This window comes from Rissa tridactyla, chromosome 1 (genome assembly GCF_028500815.1).
Source record: "Rissa tridactyla isolate bRisTri1 chromosome 1, bRisTri1.patW.cur.20221130, whole genome shotgun sequence".
Classification (NCBI taxonomy): Eukaryota; Metazoa; Chordata; class Aves; order Charadriiformes; family Laridae; genus Rissa; species Rissa tridactyla.
In genome coordinates, this window is record NC_071466.1 from 87,417,845 (window position 1) to 87,443,006 (window position 25,162).

General features: G+C 42.8%; 1 protein-coding gene across 2 annotated transcripts in view; it reads right to left on the reverse strand.

Annotated features, from left to right (window-relative positions):
* PHKA2 (phosphorylase kinase regulatory subunit alpha 2) overlaps nucleotides 1-23,445 on the reverse strand; it is a 48,609-nt gene extending 25,164 nt beyond the window's left edge. For both annotated transcript variants that reach the window (XM_054186131.1, XM_054186127.1), the window contains exons 1-15: nucleotides 23,308-23,445; nucleotides 18,286-18,444; nucleotides 16,861-16,908; nucleotides 16,175-16,343; nucleotides 14,659-14,741; nucleotides 13,943-14,023; nucleotides 11,706-11,804; nucleotides 11,240-11,386; nucleotides 10,952-11,005; nucleotides 10,272-10,394; nucleotides 8,443-8,538; nucleotides 6,930-7,037; nucleotides 6,143-6,221; nucleotides 4,600-4,734; nucleotides 2,550-2,659 (exon numbers count right to left, since the gene is read on the reverse strand). In XM_054186131.1, the coding sequence (XP_054042106.1) occupies nucleotides 2,550-2,659; nucleotides 4,600-4,734; nucleotides 6,143-6,221; nucleotides 6,930-7,037; nucleotides 8,443-8,538; nucleotides 10,272-10,394; nucleotides 10,952-11,005; nucleotides 11,240-11,386; nucleotides 11,706-11,804; nucleotides 13,943-14,023; nucleotides 14,659-14,741; nucleotides 16,175-16,343; nucleotides 16,861-16,908; nucleotides 18,286-18,444; nucleotides 23,308-23,385 (1,569 nt within the window). In that variant the 5' untranslated portion in view covers nucleotides 23,386-23,445. The remainder of the gene's footprint in view (nucleotides 1-2,549; nucleotides 2,660-4,599; nucleotides 4,735-6,142; nucleotides 6,222-6,929; nucleotides 7,038-8,442; nucleotides 8,539-10,271; nucleotides 10,395-10,951; nucleotides 11,006-11,239; nucleotides 11,387-11,705; nucleotides 11,805-13,942; nucleotides 14,024-14,658; nucleotides 14,742-16,174; nucleotides 16,344-16,860; nucleotides 16,909-18,285; nucleotides 18,445-23,307) is intronic.
* Between the last annotated feature and the right edge of the window lie 1,717 nt (nucleotides 23,446-25,162).

Genomic DNA, 25,162 nt, shown 5'->3' on the forward strand with positions numbered 1-25,162 from the left:
TTGACAACAACACAGACTGCATGAATTAATCTAACAAGGTCTGCGACCGTGAAAAAGAAACCCATGCTTGTGCAAAGTCCATTTTCTTACAGTCGTAGGCTGACCGTGAAAGAAGTAAGCCATACAAATAAAAAGTAGATGATCACACTCATGAAGTAGAATCTTCCCAATGAATTACAGTCACCTATGATCTGGAAGACAGAAGTACTCTAAATGTGGAATAAAAAACTAAAAATAGCAACAAAAACAATAAACAGGCTTAAGCGCACGCTGGGGACTGGGAACTAGTAACCGTATGTCTCTTGGGAACATTTGAAAGTCAAGCAGAATACAGAAAAGCTGGCAGTTACTGCGGAAAAAAGGTACGTGAAATGTACGCTGGTAAAGCGTGCTGTTCCCACTATAGAGGAGAGCCAAGAACCACAGTAGAGAGACTATTATGGCTACTTCAGGAGCTGGAAACCAAAAAAGCTGGACAAACAATGGAAAGTATGTCAAAGCAGCCACAACAAAAGTTAAGGAAACACATAAGCCTTGAGGAGGGGTGGAAAATGGAGGCCAAGATGTAAAATAAACATCAAGCAGTAAGACACGTAATGGTCAAGGAAGAAACATCCTGTAAACGCATCAGAAGTAATAGGAAAACATAGAAACTGTAGGTCTGTTAATAAAGAAATAAAGGAGGTCGTGTGAGAGGATACAGATAAGCTGAAGCATTTGATGCTGTTTTTACTGACAGAAGAAAAGTTGTTAAAAGCAGTATTACAGCTCATAATTCACTAAGTGACAGGACTCCAGCCTGAGTATGGGAAGAAAAGGTTAAAGAGCACTTAAATTCAAGCTGGCAAAGTCCAGATAAATTACTTCACAGAACTTGAGGAACTAGCCAAAATAATCTCTGAGCCACTCTCAATTAGTTTTGATAATTCAGGAAGAACAAGTCCTAGAAATCCAGGGAGAAGCAAACACCCTGCTTGCCTTTAAAAAGGAAGGGCCAAGATAATATAGACCAGTCAAGCCAATTTCAGTGCCTGAAAGCACAGGAAAATAAAGTCAACTCGAGACTGCCAAGAGAACTACAAAATGACAAAGCAAGATGGACAAACAGTCATATCAAAAACCAATCTTAGCAAACCAGTCCAATTGCCTTCTTTGGGAACAACCAGATGGGAGGTACAAGAAAGTGGCCGACATCTTTCATCTTTTGTAAATTTTCACACTAGTGAGCTGAAGAAAAAACATCCGAGGAGGAATTTGCCCCACACCTGATCAATGTTTTCATTAGAGAACAGGATGAAATACAAACTACAAAACCACAAAATCTGTGGACATAACTCAAGATCAACACAGAGGAGTTAACTGCTAACCTTAGGAAGGTGAAATTAAACATTAATTCCACGCTACCCCACCCCCCTAGAAAAATGTTGAGGGCAATGTCTGGCCACAAAGTACGACAGAAAATGTTATGGAGGTCTTAGTCAAACATGGAATAAGCATCAATTGTCAGTGTGCTGATGATGCAAAGATAATTGCCATTTTGGAACACATTAATAAGCATGTGCATACCTGATACAAGGGAAGATTCCAGCTGGAATATTGGGCCCTACTTACATAGTAAAATGTGGATGAAGAGGTATTTTGAAAAAAAATCATGACGCTAGGAACTTTTCCCTAATTTGCAAAAGTGAAAATTGGTGTGGGGGAACAACATAACACATAAACAATCTGTTACAAAGCTGCTAGTGATTAATGACATAGGGAAGAACGGGAAGGGAGCAACATTATTTGTGATAAATCTGATGTTGTTTGGACATCATGAAGCGCTGCAGAAGTCATTTATGTAGTCCACTGAGTATCTTCCACTGGAATTTGAGAACTACATCTATTTAGGAGGGTGTGAGCATTCTTTATCCTGCTCCAGTTCCACACGTTTGGAGTAGGTGATCCCTCGGCCTTCTAGTACCAACTGATAGAATCAGTCTACAGGAGTATGTCATATTTCATTAACAGTATAAATAAGAGCCATTAATTCTGAGAGAATCCAAACTTCCAGCTCCATTGAAGAAGGCACTAACCAGAAAGCAAAGACAGAACAACCCTTTCTCAGCACTATATTGACCCTTTCAACAATACAATGAAAAGATTACATCTTAGTCTCTTGGGAGTTACAGTACTTGGCACGCTTACGTTAAACTACATTTTCCATCAAGGAAATCAGCAGGAAGATATATTAAATGACCTATTTCTGGAGAAACTCTGGAGAATGTTGGTTTGGGCAGAGATTAGTAACAACTTTGTACAACTGATTTGCTGTGTTCTCCTAAGCCAGAAGCCAAAGAAGCCAGACTCTGTATGACAGAAGAGAGATTTATCAGCAGTTCTACCATGTTGATCATCCAACGGTCCTAAAAACACCACAAAGCAAAGCACATCTGCTTTATCAGTCCTGCTCTACCTAAAGTAGAGTGACAGCACGTAAAAGCAAAGTGCTTCGTTAATGACTAGCCATTAAGTAAGCAGTGATTCCCATGACAGATTTACATGCTCACCTGAGGGGTAAAAGTAAATATTTGATTTCTTATCATGTACAGCTTGGAGGTGCCTAACACGCCAATGTGACGGTGTGGCCGTCCACTTAATTTCATGTTCTTGTTCCGGCCTGTAAAAAAAAAGATAAAGAAAAAAAATTCTCACCCAACATTTCCCGTGTGGCTTTCCACAACAAACATTTTAGACAAGGAGATCTACTTCATTCATATCAGCAAGGCAGAAGGCAGATAACAGTGAGATGCTACAGACTGGTCTGTTTTGTAGCAACCACCAATATAATACCTAGTGTTCTTCAAAGGCCTGATTAAAAATAAAAATTTTAGCTTCACTGGAAGACCATGGGATTGGGTCTTTTAATTGTGGTCATTGCTCAGCACCCAAAGCTTCCCCACCAAGAAGGACAGGAGGTATGCCCTTTCAAAAACAAGTCTATCAACATACAACAGAAATTGCAGTGCTTTCCCTGTAGAACCGTAGAAATTCTTGCCCACAGAAGGCTAAATCCAAACAAAAAGTGCTTCCAAATGCAAAGACAGATTTTGATTCTTGTCATCAGGCTAATAAGCTCCACTTTTCTCAGTAGAGCTTATTATCAAATGATCCACACTGCACCCTTTGCTACAGCAGCCAGGAGCTGACTTGAATCTGTCTGACAAGGAGCACAAGCCAAACAACCACATGCCTGAAAAAATACCACTGTGAACATTCCCAAAAAGTCACTGTTAAAAACAACAGACCAATGTGTCAAAACATCCTACTCACCCCCACTAGTGAAAGAAAGCTATTATGAATTATTATGAAATAAATGTAAGCTTCAGCAAAGCCCCGCAAATGTTTCATTTGTTAAACGATCTTTGTGATATAAAGACAAATTATTTCCCAAAAGCAGCATATACAATTTCCTTTCTCCATGTAAAGGGCACACTTTCTAAGACTTATTTGAAAAAAAAAAAAAAAACCAACAAAAAACCAAAACCTTTACTAAAGACAGTTTCTCTCTGGAAGTAGTTCCTGCAGGACAAGAAGAGTCAGTTCTTGCCTAACTCCAAGGGTACAGGGAAACTTGGTTTTTGGTCATCTTTTCTAATGAGGTAATGTTTTTTTCCTGTTGGAGTTCCTTGTTTGAGACTGAAGTTAAGCTTCTTTGCATAAATGCCTTTTTTTTTTTTTTTTTTTACATCAAAGAAATGGATTTAAATAAAAGAAATTAAATCAAGGAAACTGAGACAGCATGAAGCAAGAAAAAAAAAAAAAAAAAAACCACCATCGTATTGTGGTTTTGGCCAAATTGGCCAATGTCTGGTGACAGATGCTCCCCCCCAGCCTCTCGTGCGTGGAGAGGAGGAGGAGAGATAAAGAGATTTATGAGTTTAGAGGAAACTAAACTACTTTAATGAAATATTACTAATAAGATAAAAAGGAAAATAATGAAATAGATGCAGTATATACAAAACCGTATTAAACTCCCAGGATGATGTCACCGGCAGGCAGTGGGGAAGTCCCGGGCTGGATTCAGCAACGGGTGGGAACTGGATTCCACAGATGGAGTCAGGAACATGCAGATCAGGATCAAAGGCAGATAAACAGACAGGGTCCTCCTTGGACACCGACCATTGAAGGAAAAGAGTTGACCCTTTGATCCCTCAGCTTTTATACTGAGCATGGGGCAGATGGGATGGAATCCCCTGTTGGTCAACTTTTGGTCACCTGTCCTGTCCACTCCTCCCCACAGGTGGGACCCCTCTACGTTTTTCTGCTTCCGACACTCCAACAGGGCAAATAACGAAATTAGCTGACCTTGGTTGTTATAGCAGTAAGTATAAGCAAGAGCCTTTCTGCATACCGTTCCTTGGCATAAACTGTCTTATCACTCTGAATAAACCGTTTTAGACACAACATGCTGTTAATTTCAGAGAGTTAGAAAAGGCCTAGCTAAGAAATAAAATTACTGAACAGAAAGTTGGTTCTGTTTTACCTCAAACCAGGACACCACTGTTACAAAATACTTGGCAGAGCAGTAGAGACAGGTTTCCATCTTCAAATACCTACCCAGCATGGTGTAGAGGTTACTCAGGATGCGAGCTGGCTGCACTCTGAGCGGATAGATATCAGCAATGCTCTGAACATTGATTCCATGGTCTTGCAAGAGATCCTTTATTTGATTAGATTCTGCCAAAACAGTTACTGCATAACAGAAAACAAAAACACTAGTAAGAACCAAAGGTCTTTTTTTTTTTTAACTGTCTCTACTGTTACCTCTCGGCTACTGCAGAGTTTGCTAAAAATGCACAAAGGCCTCACTTCTTTCTTTACTTATGAGCCTGTGAGATCACAGGGGATTGTAAGAGGGTGTCAGACAGCTTTTGGCTCTCTGCTTCTCAACATGTCTTGCCATTCTTGACCACAGCGTAATTAAAGTCAGAGGGTCCTCACGAGGTCTCTACTCCAGCCTCCTGCCCAAAGCAGGGTCAGCCCTGAGGTTAGACCAGGTTCTCTGGGGCTTTGTCAGTTTCTTCAAATTTCTTTCAGTACCACTAGTTTGGATCATGCAGTCTCTTTCAGCACGTGGTGCTTTTCCCCCCATAAAACAAGAGGAAACCCAACTTGAAAATCTTCATTGTTTTAATACAGTACACTGAAACAACACAGCCGAGCCAATGGGGAGCAGATGCTGTTATCTATATAGCAATAAATGTTACAGAGGCCATAAAATGGCAGAGGTAGGGAAAAAAAATGTCCCCAAATCAGAGGAATTCACAATCCATACCGAGATCCAGCCTTTTGTCCTGCTTGAGGTTTTGCCCATGTTAGCTGGCTTACTGGTTTGGGACCAATAATTCAGTTTTCCTCTTTGCATTCTAAATATTTGTCAAAGAATGCTAAAAATAAGCATTTATATTTCTACTAGAAATTAAGCACTTCATAATAGCAAAATGACACCCCCATGCGACACCAACAGGGGGTAAACAATCACTTGCCCACGTCACGGTATCATTGACAAAGGCTACTCCTGATAAATGAGCTGGTTGCTTTTCCAGAGCGGTACAGGCCCTTGAAAAGCCTTTAAGTCCTGATCAGCTGGTGTTTGCCCTCTCTTTAAGGTTTTGGCTTTTCCTCCATTGACAACAGAAGCCACTCCCCTGCAGTAGCCAAGAGACAGCTCTAAGTTCTAAGCTCTAAGTTGCCTCACTTCTGTGCCCCACTCATTGCTCTCTGGTTCCTCGGAAAAGGAGGAAACCTAACTAAAACCACAGAGAAACATAACTAAACTGACCGGTCTCCTGCCCCTTTTTGCTAGAATACATCAAGATCTTCCTTTCCACTACAAAATTAAGTTTGTCACTCTCCAGTCCCTGACCGATCTTAAAATTTTAATAAGTATTTTTGAAAGGTTTGTTAAACCTGATATTCCCTCTGGGAAAACAGCAGTTAGGCAAACAACCCCTTTCTTCTTCTCACAGTCACATCAAAGCATCCATGTCCCATGCAAAAACCCACATTGTTTTTAAACACGTCTGGCTTCTCTCCTATGCATAGGGACTTTGCCATCACAGGATCCAATTCACTCAGAATGTTCAAAAAACTCCCTCACCTTGTACCACAACATCAGGTTTAAATCCAGTGGAAAATCTCCTGTTTAAGGGATCAATTTCACCGGCAGCAAGAAATCCCTAGAATAAACGAAAAAGAAAGGAAAAAGAAAGGAAACAAACAAAATTAAGTAAAAGGCTTCTGATGACATCTAGAAGAAATCTTAATCAATTTTGATACTTTATCAGGACAGCAGGACTAAAAGCCTGGTTTCTCTACACCATCCACTAAGTAGTACATTCAATAAAAACAATGGCTGCAATATTTTTCAGGATAACAAGAAAACAGTTATGACTGACACAATCTGCATGTCCATATTTCTTATTTTAGAGTTGCAGCAACTGACATAATTTCACCAGGCCAGTGATTATTTTTTTTGTAGCTCCACAGAGATATTCAGTGGTTCCTTTAAAAAACCCATGGCTAATACAGGACAACTCCGTAGGCATCTTATGCCACAGAGTAAGGCGTAGCCTAGTGGAATTGAAACTGTGCAAAATCTGGGACAGTCAAGTCAGCCTGAGCATATTCCTCCTGCCTAAGCATATATCCAGTCCATCTGACAACTTATTCAGCTTGATTAGAAACTGACAATTGCATATCTATATACACAAAAAAGGTCCTGAAAGCTCAGAGTAACCCTTCCATGGTTCATATACATGTTTCTACTGGAAAACACATTGTCCCCTACGTGTCAACGAAAATGTACTTAAAGCCTAAGCCATGAGAAGAAAAAAAAAAAAAAAAAAAAGAAATACAAGCTTATCTACTATACAAGAAACAATTACCTCTGCTAATAGGCAGCTTAGGATATACAATGATTGGCCCCAAAGATGAGGCAACTTTCCCACTGGGACACGATCCACTGTGTGAGGATTTTCATACTCCTCGTCCACCTGAAAACGAATGCACAAGCAAGAAAAATTATCCTAAAGTTGTGAAAAACAATCAATAACATGGAAGCATTTGAAAATATATGGTCTATCATCTACCCTTTCTAACCTACCATTATTATTATTATCAAGAACTCTTGGTTTCACTTTAAAGGCTGCACTATTTCTGGGACAAGAACTATGCTTCCTTTTCGTACACTGCCTTACTCTTCAAAGCTGAAGAATGAATGGGGACTCTGCATGCAATTAAAGCTTTGGTGTTAGCACTTCCCCTTTCTTCTCACCATGCCTTTGCTGCCTTCCCTCTGGGCAGCTTGTAGGTAATTGTGTGTCTGCTTTCTAACCTCTTGCAAGATGACACTTGTACTTCACTGATATCTACCTAGCTTCCTGGTGCTTTCCAAAAACGATGGCTATTCCACCTTTCCTATGCTAGTAAGAATAGTCAATGGAAAAATCAAGAGTAGACTCTTACTAAATTAGAAAAAGAAAAACTGCCTTGGTTTTGCAATATACAGATCTATTGAGGGAGGGGCAAAAACACTCCTAGATAACTCCTTTACCATAGACATTTTAAAATTTATAAGTGACAGGCAAAATCTACACTGTTTATTTGGCACATTCATCAGATCATGATCATATCAAAATTCACAAGAAGGCTCTCAACTCTTACATGCTTGTTCCCACTAGGAAGGCAATTCAGAGTTTCCACCTCAGATCTGCGAGCAAGACATCAGCTGTCGACACTCCCTGCCCAAACTCAGACCAACCCAGGAGGCTCCACACCCTTAGTGAGTGAGGGCTGAGAAGTCTGGAGCAGGAGAAAAAGTTGTCGGGGAGGGACACAAAGGTAGATAGCATGGAAGAGCACATAAGCTCATTTGAATTTCTGTCACAATGGGACAATCAGGTAAACAGTAACAGCAACGGGAGGAGAGAGAAAAAAAACCAAAACAACCAAACCAAACAAAAACCCCAGCCCAAACCCTAATCCATCTGAAACCTGTTTCTCTCTCACATACAAGCTCTGGAAAAGAAAGAGCACAATCAATCAATAGACTAGACAGGCAGGACAGTCTACGCTTTATTTCTTCTTTGAGCTTCCATTCCTAAGTCAGCATCAGCACTTCTTAAATATACGTCTTGCTATGAGGATTTAAAACTTTAGAGTTGCCCCAATATTTCCACTGGCCCTCAGATTGCCAAATAAAAAACATGACCATTTGGAAGCCTAAAGTTTACCACTTCTCAGCAGGAGCTGTGAGAAGTCTCTTACTTTTGAAATAACATTCAGTAGTATTTTTTATTGCTGGTTTAAATTTATCAGCTGCAGCAAATCTATGAAACTGACATTCATCTTGGCATCTATATTTTGCATACTGAAGCGGATGCTGCATTTTCACAATACCTTTTCTGGAGGGACTGCGTACAGTTCAGGCATTAGCACTATTCCATTCTTCTCTCTAATAAGTATTCCTTCCAGAGCCTCTCTATACTCTTGTACCTGAATATTTTTAAAAGTGAGAATTCACGTTACAGTCAGCAAAACTGAAAAGTTAAAGTTTTAGTACTTTCCAACAGTACTTTTCTGCTGAAAGTTCATTTAAAAAGAAAAAAAAAAAAAGGGGGGGAGGGGGAGGTGGTGGTGGGTGAGGGAATCATGACTTGCTGATGGAAGATCAGGGTTCAAATTCTCAGAGACTGTTCCAGCATCTCAATATTATCAGCCTCAGAACCACGAACACACATCTTTAATCTGTAACACACCTCTGCAGGACAAAACATCTAACGTATATCTACCAAGAATTCACTGGAACAAATCCTACATGAATTTTCAATGGATGACAATGCAGTGAAATGGATGTTAGGACTGTGAATATCTATAAAAGTGCAAGATGCACATTTGTCTGTGATTTTATGAATTCTGCTTTGCAGGATTGGAAAGTAAGTTTCTCTTAACTGATTTGCTTAAAATTGCTTAAAAAGGTACCCACAGGTTCATGTCACGGCACAGATATTTTCAGCATCCTGTCTTTCTGCACTATTTTTGAGTCCTCGGGGCATTTATTTTTTTAACAATTGCTGCCATTGCAACCACTTGTTTGCAGCAGTAATTGGTGAAGACTAGACACTGATCTGAGTGTCTCAGTGACTCATTCAGCTATGTTTAAACTGTGGAAACTGGGAGCAATTGCCCAGGCCGACCATGCCCTAGCATAGCCCGTCCGCACACAATAAAGACAATCAGGTACATACCATCCCAGATAATCCAACTAAGTTCTAGAGACTGCTTTGTGAAGTGGTATTTTATTGACATGACTGAAGTTTACTGAAAACTTTCTGGTTTTCCCCCTCATGAAATAATGCCATTTCTCTCTCCACCATACTATTTTTGCTGCGTTCAGGAAAGCAACTTACATTTCTAGCATCAGGAAGTATTTCACTTGATTTACAACATCTGGTACAGAAAGAGGGCTTTTTGGCCTGCAATTCTCTGTTTGGTTTCTGATGCCATTTTATTTTTTTAAGGGGTTATGTTTAGCAATCTCATCTCCCTCTGTATACTAGGCAATTTTAAATCACATATATTTTTTTTACTTTATTCAAGCCAACAATCTACAGAAGTCTTGGTATGAATACATTTAGTGCTGGCTACTTATTGCTTTTTAATTCATTAGTACTCTGCAGGTATGCCACTATAACCTTAGAGGGCTACAATCAGTTTAGATCCCCTGACCACTGGATGCTTGACACAGTAAAGGTGTGAAGTAACTTAGGGAATTAGTGAAAATCAAATAGCTTCTCGTAATCCAAACCAAAATCTGCCTGAATGTATGATAGAACTGAAAGTACTATGAATCTTGTTCTCAGCAGCCAAGCCAAAGAAGTCAGGGGATAAAGAAGCTGGTCTCATCCTGAAGTAACTGGCAAAGGGGCATCAAGGTTGGTAATAAGATAGAACCAGGCAAATAAACCCCGTTCAGCCCAGTTTGACCACATCGGCTAACAGAGCCACTCAGCCTGGCAGCGAGAGGGCAACAATGCCTCATCATGCACAACACCACAGCCCTCTACCACTTCATGAACTCCCCAGGAAGGTGACATTGGCTGGAGACTATTCCCGTCCTGCTGATGGGGTATCCAACTGATAACCAAAACAAAGATGGAGTAAAGCTACAAAATACTGTGGGTAAATGGCTTTGCATTTCCATTGAAAGTAATTTCTTCTTTCCTCACCTGAATTTTGTCCTCATTAAATACTCCATCAATTAGGAAGTATGTCCAGAATACAGGCCACTCGCATTCAATATTCTCGAAGAGCTTGAGCTCAGCAGGATCATAATGCAGCCTGCTTGGATCCTAGAAATTCAATTGTACTTTTTTAGTCACAGTGCTAAATTAGTCATTTACTTTCCAATCATAATGGCAGCCTATTAAAAAATTAAATAATTAAAACTAAGAAACCAATAGAACCACTAGAAATAGTTTCCATGCAGCCTCTTCACTTCTTTTTCACATTCAGTCTCAAACTCATTTAATTGTTCCCTAGGCAAATCAACCATTCCCAGTGTCAGAATCTAGGTGTCACCCAAATAATCTTGACTCTGCCTCAGTTCAAAGATATTTTGGGATGCCTCAGAGACACCACTTCCACTTAGGCACCATAAGCATATCTAAGGGTTCATTTCTTACAGAACTGTGAATTAATTTCTGTCCTTAATAATTGGTTTTCAAGCCTTAGCCTCCTTCAGATGTGTGTCATTTCTAGGGTGGATACCTGGATTACCTCCAAATCCACCAAGACGTCTTAACAGCGATACAGAACTTCACCCCTTCATGTAAATGAGACAAAAAACGTCTATAAACAAGAGATAAAATCCTTCCTAACGTCTACTGAAAATACATATCAGAAGTACCTCTCTGGGTGTCTTGTAACCATCTCGGAGAAAGCGACAGCAGCCATAGCGGCCCTGTAAAAACAGACAAAATTATAGAGAACTTCACATACTGTTCTTCCTCACAGACTAACATCAGCAGAAAAGTATGTGCTGAGTTTTAAGTGTCACTTAGGGATTTTCCTCCCTCTCTTCCATGCACAGATACCTCAGGTCTGTCAACCCTTGTTTAATTAGGATCTTTGATTAACAAAGGGAGGTTCTGCTTCTTTTTCCCCTCTGTAAAATAAAAATAAAGGAAATCCTTACCTGCAATTTGGATATGATTTCACTTTTGGTCACATTAACAAGGTTTAGATCCTCCACTGCAAAAGCTGGGTAAGAAATAATAGAGAGAAGGCCAGCATCTATCTCCTTTGACGTGGATGCCCGTGGCAACATGGAGTATAGAATTGACTGTGCAAAACAGGAACACAAGAGAGAGATGTAAACAATTTTCCTACTTTGAAAGACTGTCAAGTGCAAATGGGATAGACTATCCTATTTGCAAACTGACAGAGAACTCACTGCATAATTATTTTTTCTGAGTTAGTACGAGACTGCTTCACACCACTCACTTTCACATGATCCACTACAAATAGGGTGAACAGCATAGTCTGAAGCCATAATTATTATGTCAATTTCCTGGTTCGGTTAATTAACATTTCATTTAAAAACAAAAGGGAGAGGGTTTTGGGTTTTACCCTAGCAAAGGAAAAAGAAAACTAAGTTTTACCTGACAATGTTCTACTTCATCAGGAAGAACATGGATCACTGATTTGTGTCCTCCATGAGCTCCAAAAAGATCTAGTTCATCAATTGCTTCCAAAGCAGCCTTCAAAAAAACCCAAACAATCCCAAACCGTTAAATAGCTTTTAAACCAAGTACACACACTAGCACCTGTGCTTAACCTTAGAAGGAAATTACATAAAACAGAAGTTTGCTTCACAGACATTTTTCATCTTTAAAGGAAAGCTTGGCAACATTTTAGAAAAAGGAAGTATTTCTGTCTTTCCGCTAGTACGATACAGGACTGATGTGCTGGTGACCCTTCCTACAATTTAGAGGCAATGCAAAGCAATGGGGAGCAGGGCTTCCACAGAGATAATACCTGAAGTACTTAGTAATAAATGCCTCTCCTGTACTATATTCCAAAATAACCCCCATGTTCAGTGGCCTTTCACTCCTCCTGCCTGAAGCGCTGTTCAAAGAGGAAGGCTTGTTCAAGGCGCCACACAATCAGTAGAGGCCAGTACCCAGATAAGAGAGCATCGCCATCTCTCTGATACTATCACTTCCCGAGGGAAAGAGAAATGCGACGTTTACTCTCTCTCCACAGCCAACCGAGGTACAGCATGCTCCAGGTCAACAGGTGAATGGCCACATCTCATACCTCTTGGCCGTAACCCATTTGCCTGGTGAAGACATTAGCAGCCCAACCACTGACTCCATTTGGGCACTCCTACTTTAACGTAGCAGGCTACAAAACCTGCCTTTGAAGAAGCAGGGTGTGCAGCACCACGCAGGGAACGTGGCAGGAAGAGAGGAAGGACCAGATAGCCAGAGACAGGCCGGCAGAGCCTTTCTCTGAAATACATATCTACAGGGTTGCGGTAGCACTGAATGTTGCTCCATGACCGCTTTTGTCCTGCAGCTTCCCGGTAATGTCAATCTCTGACAAAAGAAGGATTGCACAGTGCAGCTCGCCTTAACGCTCTGCAGAAGCGCAAGGGTATTTTTCTTGTTCCAATGCAAACAGGGGTTTACTGGCTCTGCAGAGCCCCTCTCTCTAGCCCAGTGCTAGAGCAGCAGATGTTCCTGATAGCAGCAGAAATCCCCATTGAAGGGCTGATAGCCGGGACTATGGGCAGTCTTAACGGTGCAGAAAAGGCACTGAGATTCACTCAAAGGCATATGCTCTGTGCTGTACTGCTGCCAAGGGTAGCCACACAGAGCAGACACGGGAGAGAAATGTTAAGAGGGAGAATTCCTGAGGCAGATTAAAAAAAAAAAAAAAAAAAAAAAAAGCATTTACCTCACCCTGTGCAGCAGGGCCTCCAGTGTGCTTCCCCCAGTCCGAATCCCAAAAAGCACTTTTATTGAACTCAGAGCCATAGAGAAGCAAAGCTGTGCAGCAAGTCCTGCACATTGTCCTTACATCAACGCACCCAGAAGTCGTGCAGAGACCACAGCAATCCACACCAGACTGCTCAGCGCAAAAAAAAAAATTGTACTGGACAGCTAAGGAATAACCTCCCCCATGGACACTGCCCCATAACTATTTGACTGAACTGTGACCAAGACCATCAGTTTCTCCCTCTTGCAGCCACACAAGATGTTGGTAACTAATAAATCCTGCTGAAATGCAACTACACCTTTGACCTTAATAATATTTGGCTTCTGTCAGTTCCTCAGACACCATGTAAAAAGGTCAATTACACATTTACATTCACGGCCTTCTGACCTTCATTTAGTATCTCCGTGACCTTCTGCTATGGGGGAACCAGAAATATCCACTTTAAGTATACCTTTACTCATTTTTCTCTCTAAATGAGCTGTGCATAATTTTTGAGGCTGATATTCTGCCGTTTTCCAGAATTTGCATCTATCTTAGTCTTACTATGAGAACATCACATACAATACTGGGGCTGGAGAATTAAGAAAGAGGAAGAGAAAACTAGAGGCCACGTTATGAGACTGCACCTCAATGAATCTGTCAAATTCATGCCTCAATGGATCTGGTACCCTTCTTGCAATCCCTGGAACAACTGTGCTGAGGCCCTTCAATGAAAGCCGTTATCACAAGGATTTTACACTGAAAAATACTCACTCACACCCAAACAAAAATTCTTATACAATCAGTTAACTATCGCAGTGGTCAAAAAGACTATGCAAAGGAAGCCATCAGGTTTGTCAGAGCCCTTCAGCATGACAGAACAGCCACGAAGGAGGTGTTAGGAAGACATTCTCACTTTGGCCATCCCTACGGAGCTTGCGTTCAGTTCAGGGATGCCCTGGTTTGTCTTATCACCACGTTCCCAAATTCCATAATCCTGCAACAACATCATCAAGAAAAAATTGGCAAGATTATATGCAAAAACAATATTTTCCCCCATCGCCCCAAAACAAAACCAGACCACAGCACGGAATTAGTTTATTTGCCTGGAAGAAAAAAAATAAAAAAAATTCAAAAAAGGCTCCAAGTCTCCAAAGAGCCCTCCTCATGTTTAAAGAGCAGCACATAAAAATATACCCCAGTAGGATCAGGTCTACAGTCACGAATCACTTTCTTCACAGAACACACAAAGCCCTTTATCCTTCCCCCTGTGCGTGCTTTTCCCTTTGCCAACTCCTCCCTGTGACTCTTCAAGTCATCACTTTCCAAAAAGCTTGTTAACACTTTTTAGAAAGGCTCATAAGATTTTAATGAGACATCAGGAAATATTATTAATTATCAATAAAGAAAAACTATTATTATGATAGAATAAGTATACCTCACCCAGGCAGCAATAAATCCTCCACAGCCCTCCCACCATCTCCAAAGATTCTGCTTACAATGTAAAGTACTGACAGGTTCTGGTATCTTCTTATGGAAAAAGAAGTCTGTATTTTCCTTCTCCATCAATAAATAATTTTCCACCCACATCTGCGCAGTGTTCAGGTGATTTACATATAAATAACTACTTACAGCAACTTTGTAGGCAGCTTCTATATAAAAAACAAGATTCTGAATAAAGGTAACTTCATCGAGGGTGAAGATAATACGCAACCCTGATTAAAAGAAGGGAAGAGAGTAATTATGCTGTGTCAGAACTGAAATATTTACTCTTCAGTGAGTTTCATGCTTTTTTTTATTTGCTACCAACTACTGCCCACTGAAATCAAAGGAAAAATTCGTGCTAATTTCAAAAGAATACCTGCTGCTGATAAAATACTTCAAATGCTACCAATACATGCTGTTTCAAAGACCAATCAAAAACCATCCCTGGGAGAATGGCATTCAGACAAGGTGGGCACAAAGCAGAGACACCCGAGCCAGTTCCGGCTCTCGAGAGCAGTGCATCCCAATTCCTGCAGCTCCCCACCCCTCCGCCTGCTTAGTGCTCTATCAAGGGACCACCAGAACGACAAAGCACCCGCTCTGCAGGGGCCAACTGCAAGGGTCTCCAAGGACAGAAAAACACACACGGAAGCAAATCCTTATCCTCACAGGTGGAGTACAGTTGAGAAGACCACAAGATAAAACAGCACTGGCAAGAAGAGGAACACAGATGGCACTAGTGGCACCTGACTCCATGTTGCCACTCTCTGAAGAAACCTGGTTGTCCATTAGGATGCCCTACATAGTCTTCAAACACGAAACCCTTCTCTGACATGACTGAATATCTGATTGCCATGGGTTTGGCTGGGATAGGATTGACTTTCTCACTGGCAGCTGGTATAGTGTTATGTTTCGGATTTGGGATGAGAATAGTGTTGGTAGCACATTAATGGTTTTAGTTGTTGCTAAGCAGTCAAGGCCTTTTCTGCTCCTCACATCGTCCCACCAGCGAGTAGGCTGGGGGTGCACAAGAAGTTGGGAGGGGACAGAGCTGGGACAGCTGACCCCAACTGACCAAAGGGATATTCCATGCTCTATGGTGTCGTGCTCGGTATATAAAGCTTGGGAAAGAAGGAAAAGGAGGACGTTCGGAGCTGTGGCTTTTGTCTTCCCAAGTAACTGTTACACACAATGGAGCCCTGCTTTCCTGTGGATGGCTGAACACCTGCCTGCCGGTGGGAAGTACTGAATGAATATCTTGTTTTGCTTTGCTTGCATGTGCGGCTTTTGCTTTACCTATTAAACTGTCTTTATCTCAACCCACAAGTTTTTTTTTCTCACTTTTACTCTTCTGATTCTCTCCCCCATACCAACTCAGGGGAGTGTGCGAGCATCTGTACAGTCCTAGTTGCCAGCTGGGGTTAAACCAGGACACTATGTATTTGGTATGCCAACAAACATAATGGGAATGGACACGACCAGTTACTATAAACATGAAATCCTAACTAAGTCATATCTCTTTTCCAGAGAAATATTATTTTCTTCCAAGTAATAATTATGTAAAGATCTTTGAAGCTAGTTACAACTTTTTTTCCTTTTTTAATGAAAGCTAGAACAGAAAAAGACCGCAACAACAGTCAAGACTAAAATATCTTCTGCTTACCTGATGCAGTCATCTGTGCCAAGAAGAGCAGGTAAAGGGAAGTTGCATCCACTTGTAGATGCCCCCACTGGTCATCCCCAACCACCGTGGCACAAGTTGCAGAGTTATACTTGGCATGTAGACAGTCCTTGGTACTCTGTGTGCATTTGAACTTCTCTACCTTATCTACCTAAAAAAACACCACAAAACTCAAATTTGTAACATTTCAGAAGAAATTTTCCAAACTATTTCAAAATGAACAACTTTTCTTAGGTGAGGAGAAACTTGAGGTCCTAATTCCTGATAACTCACTTCAGTGATGTTTTGATTGTTCAGAGTGCTTAAACACAACTCTAACTTTAGGCTCCAGCTAAATCCACATCTCTTTGGGAAAGAATAAGATAAAATTACCTTACTGACTTCAGATCTTAGTTACAGGTATACCAAGAGAGTTACAGTCTTGGTGAAAATTGGTTTGCAAAGGCAAAATTGTGATTTGCTACAAGCACAATCTCAAAAAGGTGCAAGTAAGATAAGAGTTTTGCTCAAGAGATTTAAAAGACTCCACACACCACCATCTACACACAGGCAAAAAAAAAAAAGAAAAAAAAAATCAGTCTACAGAAAAGACAGAAGAAACACATGCTTCGGATGAAATGCTTTGTAAATACAACATGTACTAATTCAACTCATACCTATGACATTACCTGTCTCATCATGCACTGTAAGAGTCCCCGCATCAACTTCACAACATTCTGCAGGAACAAAACAGACCAGTGACACCCTCAACAGGGCCAGCCTCATCAGCTGTTACAAACAACATTCAAAAGTGACAAAGTTCACAACCCCTACTAATGTCCTGACAAAGGTAAAAAAATGCATATTTGCCTGAAATGCTTTACATGTCTTTTTTTTTATTTTTTAAACATACTGGTGAATTTTTATTCACACATTCCTATCTAGGAGGATAAATCTTTTCCCAAAGACTCTATCTTAAACAGCGGAGCAATTCGCCATGATCCTTCTATCCAGCTAAGGAAGTAAGAGGAACACTATGTCCTGTAAGAATAATAACAATGATGATGATGATTTTTAGAGCAACAGATGCGGGGAACACTGGTAGGTGACTGCAAGGCACTGACATAACTGGAAAACCTGTGGAGCTTCTTCCCCTCTTTATACAATACAACAGAAAGCAGACAACTAATGTAAAGAAAGTGCCTTTAGTGCAAACAAAGAAAAGTGCAGGATTTTGCCTTATATGAAGAAATCAACCCCATCTTTTTACCCAAACATTATTATAGCCTCAAAATATGATCATGCAAACTAAGTCAAGTTTATTCTGTCACCACAGATCTCTCTGGTTTGAGCAGTACATGTCAGCATAAAATTTATCCAGTGCCTTCAAAACAACAGGAAGACACTGACACTAATACTCCCTCACTTCCCATTTAACCCACCTCTACACTCTCACTTCCGATACCCACTTTCCCAGCAGCAGATTACAGAAATTAACTGTGTGACTGACCTACCCTTCCAAATCTAACTTCTGCATGTGAGTCTTACCAGTTTGGAGATCACTACCTTGTCTGGTTTGATCAAACACATCTATACACCATGTATGACTTCCATGAGATGACACAAGTGCACATTTAAAAGATTGCTACTTTAAGTAGCAATCTTCTTACAGGGAAGAATTGTCTAGCAGGTAAATTGCCGCCCTAGGATTCAAGCAACCACAGCTTGACTTTTCTGCTCCGTAATACACCTCATGAGGGATCTCAAGGTTAAATCAGAGGCTTGTAAATCTGTGTGTAAAATCTCTCAGAAGCCTAATTTTCAAGAATTGGCCATCTCCTACATGTTTTTGTTTTGTTTTGTTTATATTTTAACTCAAATGTTAGCCTCTCTGCCAGCCAGTTCTCCAAATCCTACTTGCCGGAATGCTGCCAGGAACACTGCACACCACATGCTGCATCGATGCTGCTGTCATAGGAACAAGCCACGTACTCCAAGCAGGGAAAATCCTGCCAGATCCTAGACACAGCAGCAATGCGAATGCACCGTTCAAAACCACTACCTTATGAAAAAAAACAAACAGCATAAGTGGTTTATGCTGAACTTTAACATACCTGCTCAAGCTCGTAGGCTTTGGCCTTATCCTCATCCCGGTCTGCATTCTTCCGATAAGCCATCCCCAGTCCCCACACAGCCAGGATGCTGTAGATGTTGTCCCGTACCCAGGCATCTTTATGGTCTGCACCAGCTGAAAGCAGACCTGTAACTGGATTCTAACCACAGCAGAAGGAATAAAGAACAAACATTACTACCTGAAATCCCATCTATTAAGAAGCACCAGTTCTTTCTACATCAAAGGGTAACACAACAAAAGGGAGCCAACGACGATTTCACGCTGATTTCACACCGTGGCTGCTCACAATTTCCCAACAGAAATGAGGTCCCATATTTCTTTCCCAAACTTACACAAGTGAAACGCGAAGTTTATTTGAAGACTTCAGGACGTAAAGCGTCCAGCTGGGCATCCTCATCCACACAGGATTATTAGCTAAGTCACTGGGTGAAATTTGAAATACACTGAGGAAACAGGAATTAAAATTTTACATATTTGTATGGAAAAGAGGTTACCGAGTTAACATTAGAAATTGAGTCCGGGATTTATTCTTCTCTGTGCAACCGGTCTGTGGCATAATCTTGAGGAAGTGAAGAAACACTAATTCCCTGGAAATTAATGAAGTATTATTATTTATTTATTTGCTTCGTTTATGACAGCTAAAGCATGAATGCATGCAAAGCCTTTTTACATCTTCCTTTGGAAAACGTACAGAAAGACAAATTCTGATGGTGTTGAAAAGCAGCACTGCCTGTAAACCAGCACACTGAGTAGTCTCCTGCACCCCAAACACTCCATTAAATTTTTCATTGCCTCATTTATTCCCATCACTTCATTATCATTAAATTTTTAAGACCATCTTTCTCAGCTGTATGTTCTTCACTAACAAAAAAATGAGGTAGAGAGATAAAGGTCGATAGAGCATTCAATCAAAATTAAACAGTCACAGCAAATTTCAGTGAACAAAGATCAGTTGCCAGGGCTGGTGTGACAAGGGGCAAAGATTACAATAATAAAGATAAGTAAAATTCAAAAGAATATATACACCAATTTTTCCATTTTTGCCACACACCGGTTCGCTCAGCTCCTTCCGTAGTTATTTTTAAGAAAGAAGTTTTGAGGGGGAGGAGCTTCAATTACAATTTCCTGGGCTTTGCATGTGACAACTGAACACAGCACGGGTGACAGCCCAACACACGCAACTGGGCACAGTCAGAGCTATTGTTATGGTTTAAATACAGCAATGTCTAGTGGCTTGCTGAGAGCAGAAACCTGTAGTTCTGCTGAAACAGTCCCTCAGCACGGTCTTCACAAAACAACAACGAAAGGCCTGCCTACTCATTATTCGATGGGGGAAGTAGCACATATGAACACAAAGTGCTTAAAAAACTTGAAAAGTCAGCTCACAGAGGAAAAAGTGAGCCATCAAAAGACCATTCAGTCCCCAGGGAGGGACCTGCCTGCCTTCAAGAGGCCGCACTAAACACATCCAAGGGCAGCTATCACCATTTCAGCGCCTTTGGCTCCTCTACTAGAAGGTCCCAGCTCTTGGGGCACGCTGGGGCTGGCTCTCGTGGACTGACAATACATCAATGTCTTTTCTCGCGCACGTTCAGAATGTTAGCAGAACAACACAACATATTAATTAATATTTTGAGTGGGTTTGGTTTGTTTGTGGTTTTTTGGTTTTTTTTAGAAAGTGCTTACTCTTAAAAACTGCAATTATTTTCTCCTGTTACCTGCTGATACCACATGAGAAGTACAACCCTTGCAAGGTGCTAAAGAGCTCAAATAAACACTACTTAGCCCCAAAGATGTCAAAGGGATTTTAGCTTAGCTAGTACTTCAAAGTACTACGTCTATGCAGTGATCGCTAATTGGACTAGCGGTTCTCATCCTGCAAATCACTGCACACACAGATCCACAGAGCAAAGAATTTTCCCAGCATCCATGGGCTCTGTGAGCTGAGAGCACAACAGAAAGCTGATTGCCAGACTAAGACTTTAAACTGTTGTATCATGCCCAATCCTATTTTTAAGGCTACCTGTTAGTCTGAAGAAAAAAAACAACACAAAACACAACACCAGTTCCTACAGGGGACCAGATGCTAATAAGAACTTCAGCAACACAGGCACAAAAATAGCGGGGTTCTAACCAGAGCCGCAATACAAGTAAGCCCACATTTGGCATCTTGCTGAAAATCTATTTAATTTGCATCTGTCTCATTCATCCACCAGATGAAAACTGATGTAAGCTCTAGCAAAGTCTGCAGACAGATTGTTTGCACGAAACCAAATGTAACACAATTGGAGTTACCCATAAATGTATGCCCAATGTGCTTTCCTTATCAGCTCCATATGCTTTTCTCTTATAGTACCCTAGCAATACTTAAAACGTATACAGACATTAAGTTTTGCTATTTTATGGACATATCTTAAGACTCTTATTTTTTCTTATCTCATTCAAATTACAAGTGTAATAAGCAGCTGAGAACAGCCTCCTGGTGATGCTCTTCAGTGCTTGCTCAGCTACAGTATCAAAGCATCCCTCTGGTCCCTGTCCCCAGGGCCACATGCAATAGCTGGCAGACCCCACACCACAGCAGGCCAGTACAACTGATGCCAGGTCACAAGACAGGAGCCAGTAGTTTGGTCTTAGCCTCCTTGTACAACCTTTAACAGGACCGTACCTATCACCGTGCATGCTGCAGAACGCAACGCTTGCAAAACAAGAAAAAGTTTGCTACGGATGCAATACTGCAAGGCGCTGCATACCAAAACTGTCAACCTTGGTGACGGGTCCAGGCCTGTGCTTTGAATACATGTCTGCCTGGTAGCACATATATTCTGAATTAAAATATGCCTCTAAAACGACATTGATTTAGAGTGACTGGAATGAATGCAAGACCAATTGCCACTACTGAGAAACCTGACCCTTGGTGTACTAAACATGTTCTTAACAAAGCATAATGTTCCTGAGCATGCTACGTGTTCTCCTTGCTGCATCCTTATGAGAACAAGCTCATTATTGCCCTTTGTCACAGCACACTAGCTGATGTGCCCAGTCTGCACATCTGGCACACCTGTGGATGCAAGGGACAAGGTCACAGTCACACATCACCCCTATGCTGAGCAGCAGCACCTCAGCAGCATTTTAAATGCCAGGCTGCTCCTGGCCAAACTGATGGCTTAAATTCCCCTCCCTCACTCTGTCCTGAAAGGCAGCAGGAAGGCACCAGCAGCAGTGAAGCAGCAGCCCAGTCCATCCTGCCATGGACTTTTCTGCTCCCAGGCAAGACAGGGCTGCACGTGGCCCAAAGACAACCACCCTAACTTGCCCAAGTAAGCACTGAATCTCTTCAGCCAGCTGATCTGGACATTTTCAATCTATTGCAGTGGAAAACTATGAAGAGTCTAGATATAGAAAACAAATCTAGAAATCCGCTTTGCAGCATCTCCCTGGGCCCTCTTGTGATATCATTGTCCCTCTGCCTTGCTGCTAGCCTGCAACTTGCTTTCCACATACAGAAGAAAACATACTTATCTCCTTCCCCCACCTCCGAATTCTTTGCAGCATTGAGCACTTAGCAGAAAACGTAGCACTGAGTCATGAACATGCACCCAAGCACTGTAAATACCAATTACAAAATTCTGGGTCACTGGTATGAACTCCCATATTACCATTAAGTTACCCTTGTTGTTATTGTTAACTATTAATATCATTAAGGCATGGCTTTCACAGGGCTGGTTTGATCTTTGGATCTCAGAGGCTCCATCTCTCCTCTAATGGAGGCTGTTATCGGCATCCTCATCCTATAAACGTGGAAATCAAGGCAGGCTCTGGAAGCCAAAGTGACTTGTCCAAGGTCATCCCGCAGACGAAAGGCAGTGACTGGAACACAACTCAAAGCATCCCCTGCACCCCAGCACAGTGAGAAAACAAAATTATGTTTTCACACAATTTATACTATGTTCTTGCATTTGTTTCTAATGAGTTTACAATAATTAGTACACAAACATTAATTCAAAGGCATCTAGACCTTCTGCCCACAACAACAGTCAGTGACAAAAATCTTACCAACCTAAGCGGATTTGGGTCCTAACTTGTTCTTTCACTGCTTTGCAGCTTCTTGTAACTCACAGCAACTGAGCATATTTGGGACCGGTTTGTGCAAAAAACCCTGTTGCTCTCATCTTTATGTAGTGGACTGTTTTAACCCAAGTATGACACTGCAGAGTCCTCAGAGCCCACCGGGGCCAAGCGATCACATGAAGCAGAGAGCACTATGCATACGCCCTGGCCAAAAAACAGATAGCGGGTCACGGTTTCTCCCCACCAGCCCTGACATCTTCGCTGTTTCATTGCTCGCATACGCGGGCAGCCCTGCCTGACAAGCAGCGCAGCACGGGGAGAAGCCGCTCCACCAAAGCGAAGGCCGGAGAAGCCGGACGAGTGTCAGGCCGGGGACGGGACCGCACCCGTTTGGGGGTGGGACGTGCCCCGCTGCACACCCGCCCCGCACGGAGCCCGCACGCCGGCCGCTGCCAGCCCAGCCCTGCCCCGGCTTCACACCCGGCCGATGCCGACAGACATATTTCAGAGGCCCTGCCAGGGACTTCTGTGTTACCGGGACTTAACTCGCGTTACAGACACACAGTGTTACAACGGGTGAGCGTGTACAACAGGACCGCGAACACATTCTATACACGGCATTCCTCAGACTTGCTGTATTTCTCACGTATTTTACAGCGCGCGTTTATATAAGCGGCTAACGCGCACCCCCTAGGATCCGCACCGCCTCAGCCTTCCCCGCGCTCCCCCTCAGGCGGGGGAAGGAGGCGATGGGGAACGGAGGCCCCGCGCCGGGGAGAGGAGAGGTTTTCTTCCACCAGCCCCGTCGCCCTGCAACCAGGCTGCGGTCACCGGCCCCGGCCGCTCCGCCGCAGCCCCCTCCCCGGCCGGCCCCATGGCGCCGGCCGCCCCCAGCCCCGGACAGGCGTCCCGCGGCGGCGGCTGCCCTCACCTGGTGGCAGAGGATGGTCCGCTGGACCAAGCGGGCGTAGCCGTCCAGGCGCACCCCCGAGTTGCTGCGGCTCCTCATCGCCTCACGGCCGGCCGGCCCGCGTCTCCCGCCTCAGCCGGCCCGCCTGCCAGGCCCGCCCCCTTCCACCGGTCGCGATCGGCGCAGCGGCAGACGGAGATGGCGGCGACGGCCTACTCCCTCCCTCCCTGCCGGCGGCAGGGCGGGGAGGGGAGGGGCGGGGAGGGGCGGAGCGGGCCGCCCTGCCTCCTCCCTCCGGCACGGGTGGGCGACGGCGGGGTGGTCTCGGCGACAAAATGAGGTGGAGCAGGGTCGCTTCTGTGCGTGAAATCCCAAATCCGACTTCTGTGAAGCAGCAGGAGGAAGCGGCAGGCGAAGGGCGGGCCCCGCATCCCGCCGGGGCACCGAGGAGTGTCAGTGTCCGAGGGACGGGCTGGGAGCAAAGGCAAGGCCGAGCAGTGTCAGCTCGAGGGCGACAAGTGACAAAAGTCAGGCTAAATGGTCAAAAACAAAGGCGATTTTATACGTCCTCTTCGTTAAGTTTGTAGGAGAAAATGCAAAACGCCAGAAAAATTTTTGGAAGACGTTTTTTTCCAGCCTTAAAAAATACTATTTTGAGATCAAATAGAATGAAAAGCAAAAAAATGCAAGACTATCAGATATCTTCACACCCCAGCCTTGGCTTTCCAATTTAATAAACAAACAAGATGTAGCAATTTCTGATGGCAAAGAACCTGCTGTGCCCGCAGGCCTCTCCCTACGGGCATTTGGCCGTGCACAGGTGTGACCCCAGTTGCCCTTGCCCGACGCCAGCATTCATGCTGTAGTTCCCAGCATGGATAGGACAGGAGCGAGCAGAAAGCAGGAAGTCAGGCAAAGACAACCAGAAACTTGACAAAGACTTAAAAGACGTGTGTGTTACATAACAGTTGCAAAACCTTTGGTGAGTTCCCTCTGCGCTCCTGGCTAGGGAAAGAAGAAGAGTGGTAAGCGTGGATGGGTGCTGAAGGAGACACCATACCTGCCCTTAGGGAATGCGTTTGCTGAGCGAGGTGGTGACAGCTGTGCACAGCATGTTTCGGTTTATCTATGACTAAGCTTAAAACCTCCTGACAGGTGCCCCCGAGTTGGCTTTGCGGCCACAAGTTGATGTACAGAATTTTACTTTGCGCTCTCGGAAGGGGCTGCAGCTTTCATCGAGCTCTGGGCTGCCGTGGCTAAACCACAAGCAGTGCACAAGAGACCAAGTACCAAAAGGTTACTGCGACATCCAACGTGCAAAGGCTTTTTCAGCAAGTTTAATGATGATAATTATTCACTGAGCTAAAATAATATGCTGGTGTGGGTGCAAAATTTTGCTACAATACATGTGTGCTTTTAAGCGGCCATGTCAGAAAAGACTCCCCCATCCCCAGGAATAAATAAAATAAAAATTATTAGAAGAATCCTAACACATGCTAGTGAGCAAAAATAAAACCAAAGGAAGACTCCAAGCAGGTCAGTGACAGTGGAATGTGCATTTCCATAGGGAATTTAATTACTGAAGCCAAACTCGGGCTATGTGCTTTTGCTCACAGCATTCTTGTGGGAGAGCTTCAGCAGGTTTGAGGGCAAGCATTGCCTGGACAGACTCATGTCAGGGTTTTCTTTGCTAAAAACAGATCTGCTAGAACCATGAACGGTAAAATATGTGGAAGACAACAAATGTAAGGGCTAGGTCAGCATTTCCCCCAAGAGGTTACATAGGGCAGCTTTTGCAATCTGAAGAATTGTAACACAGCCCAGTATAACAACACATTTATCTAACAGACAAAATTTATGTATTTTGTGTGTTGTA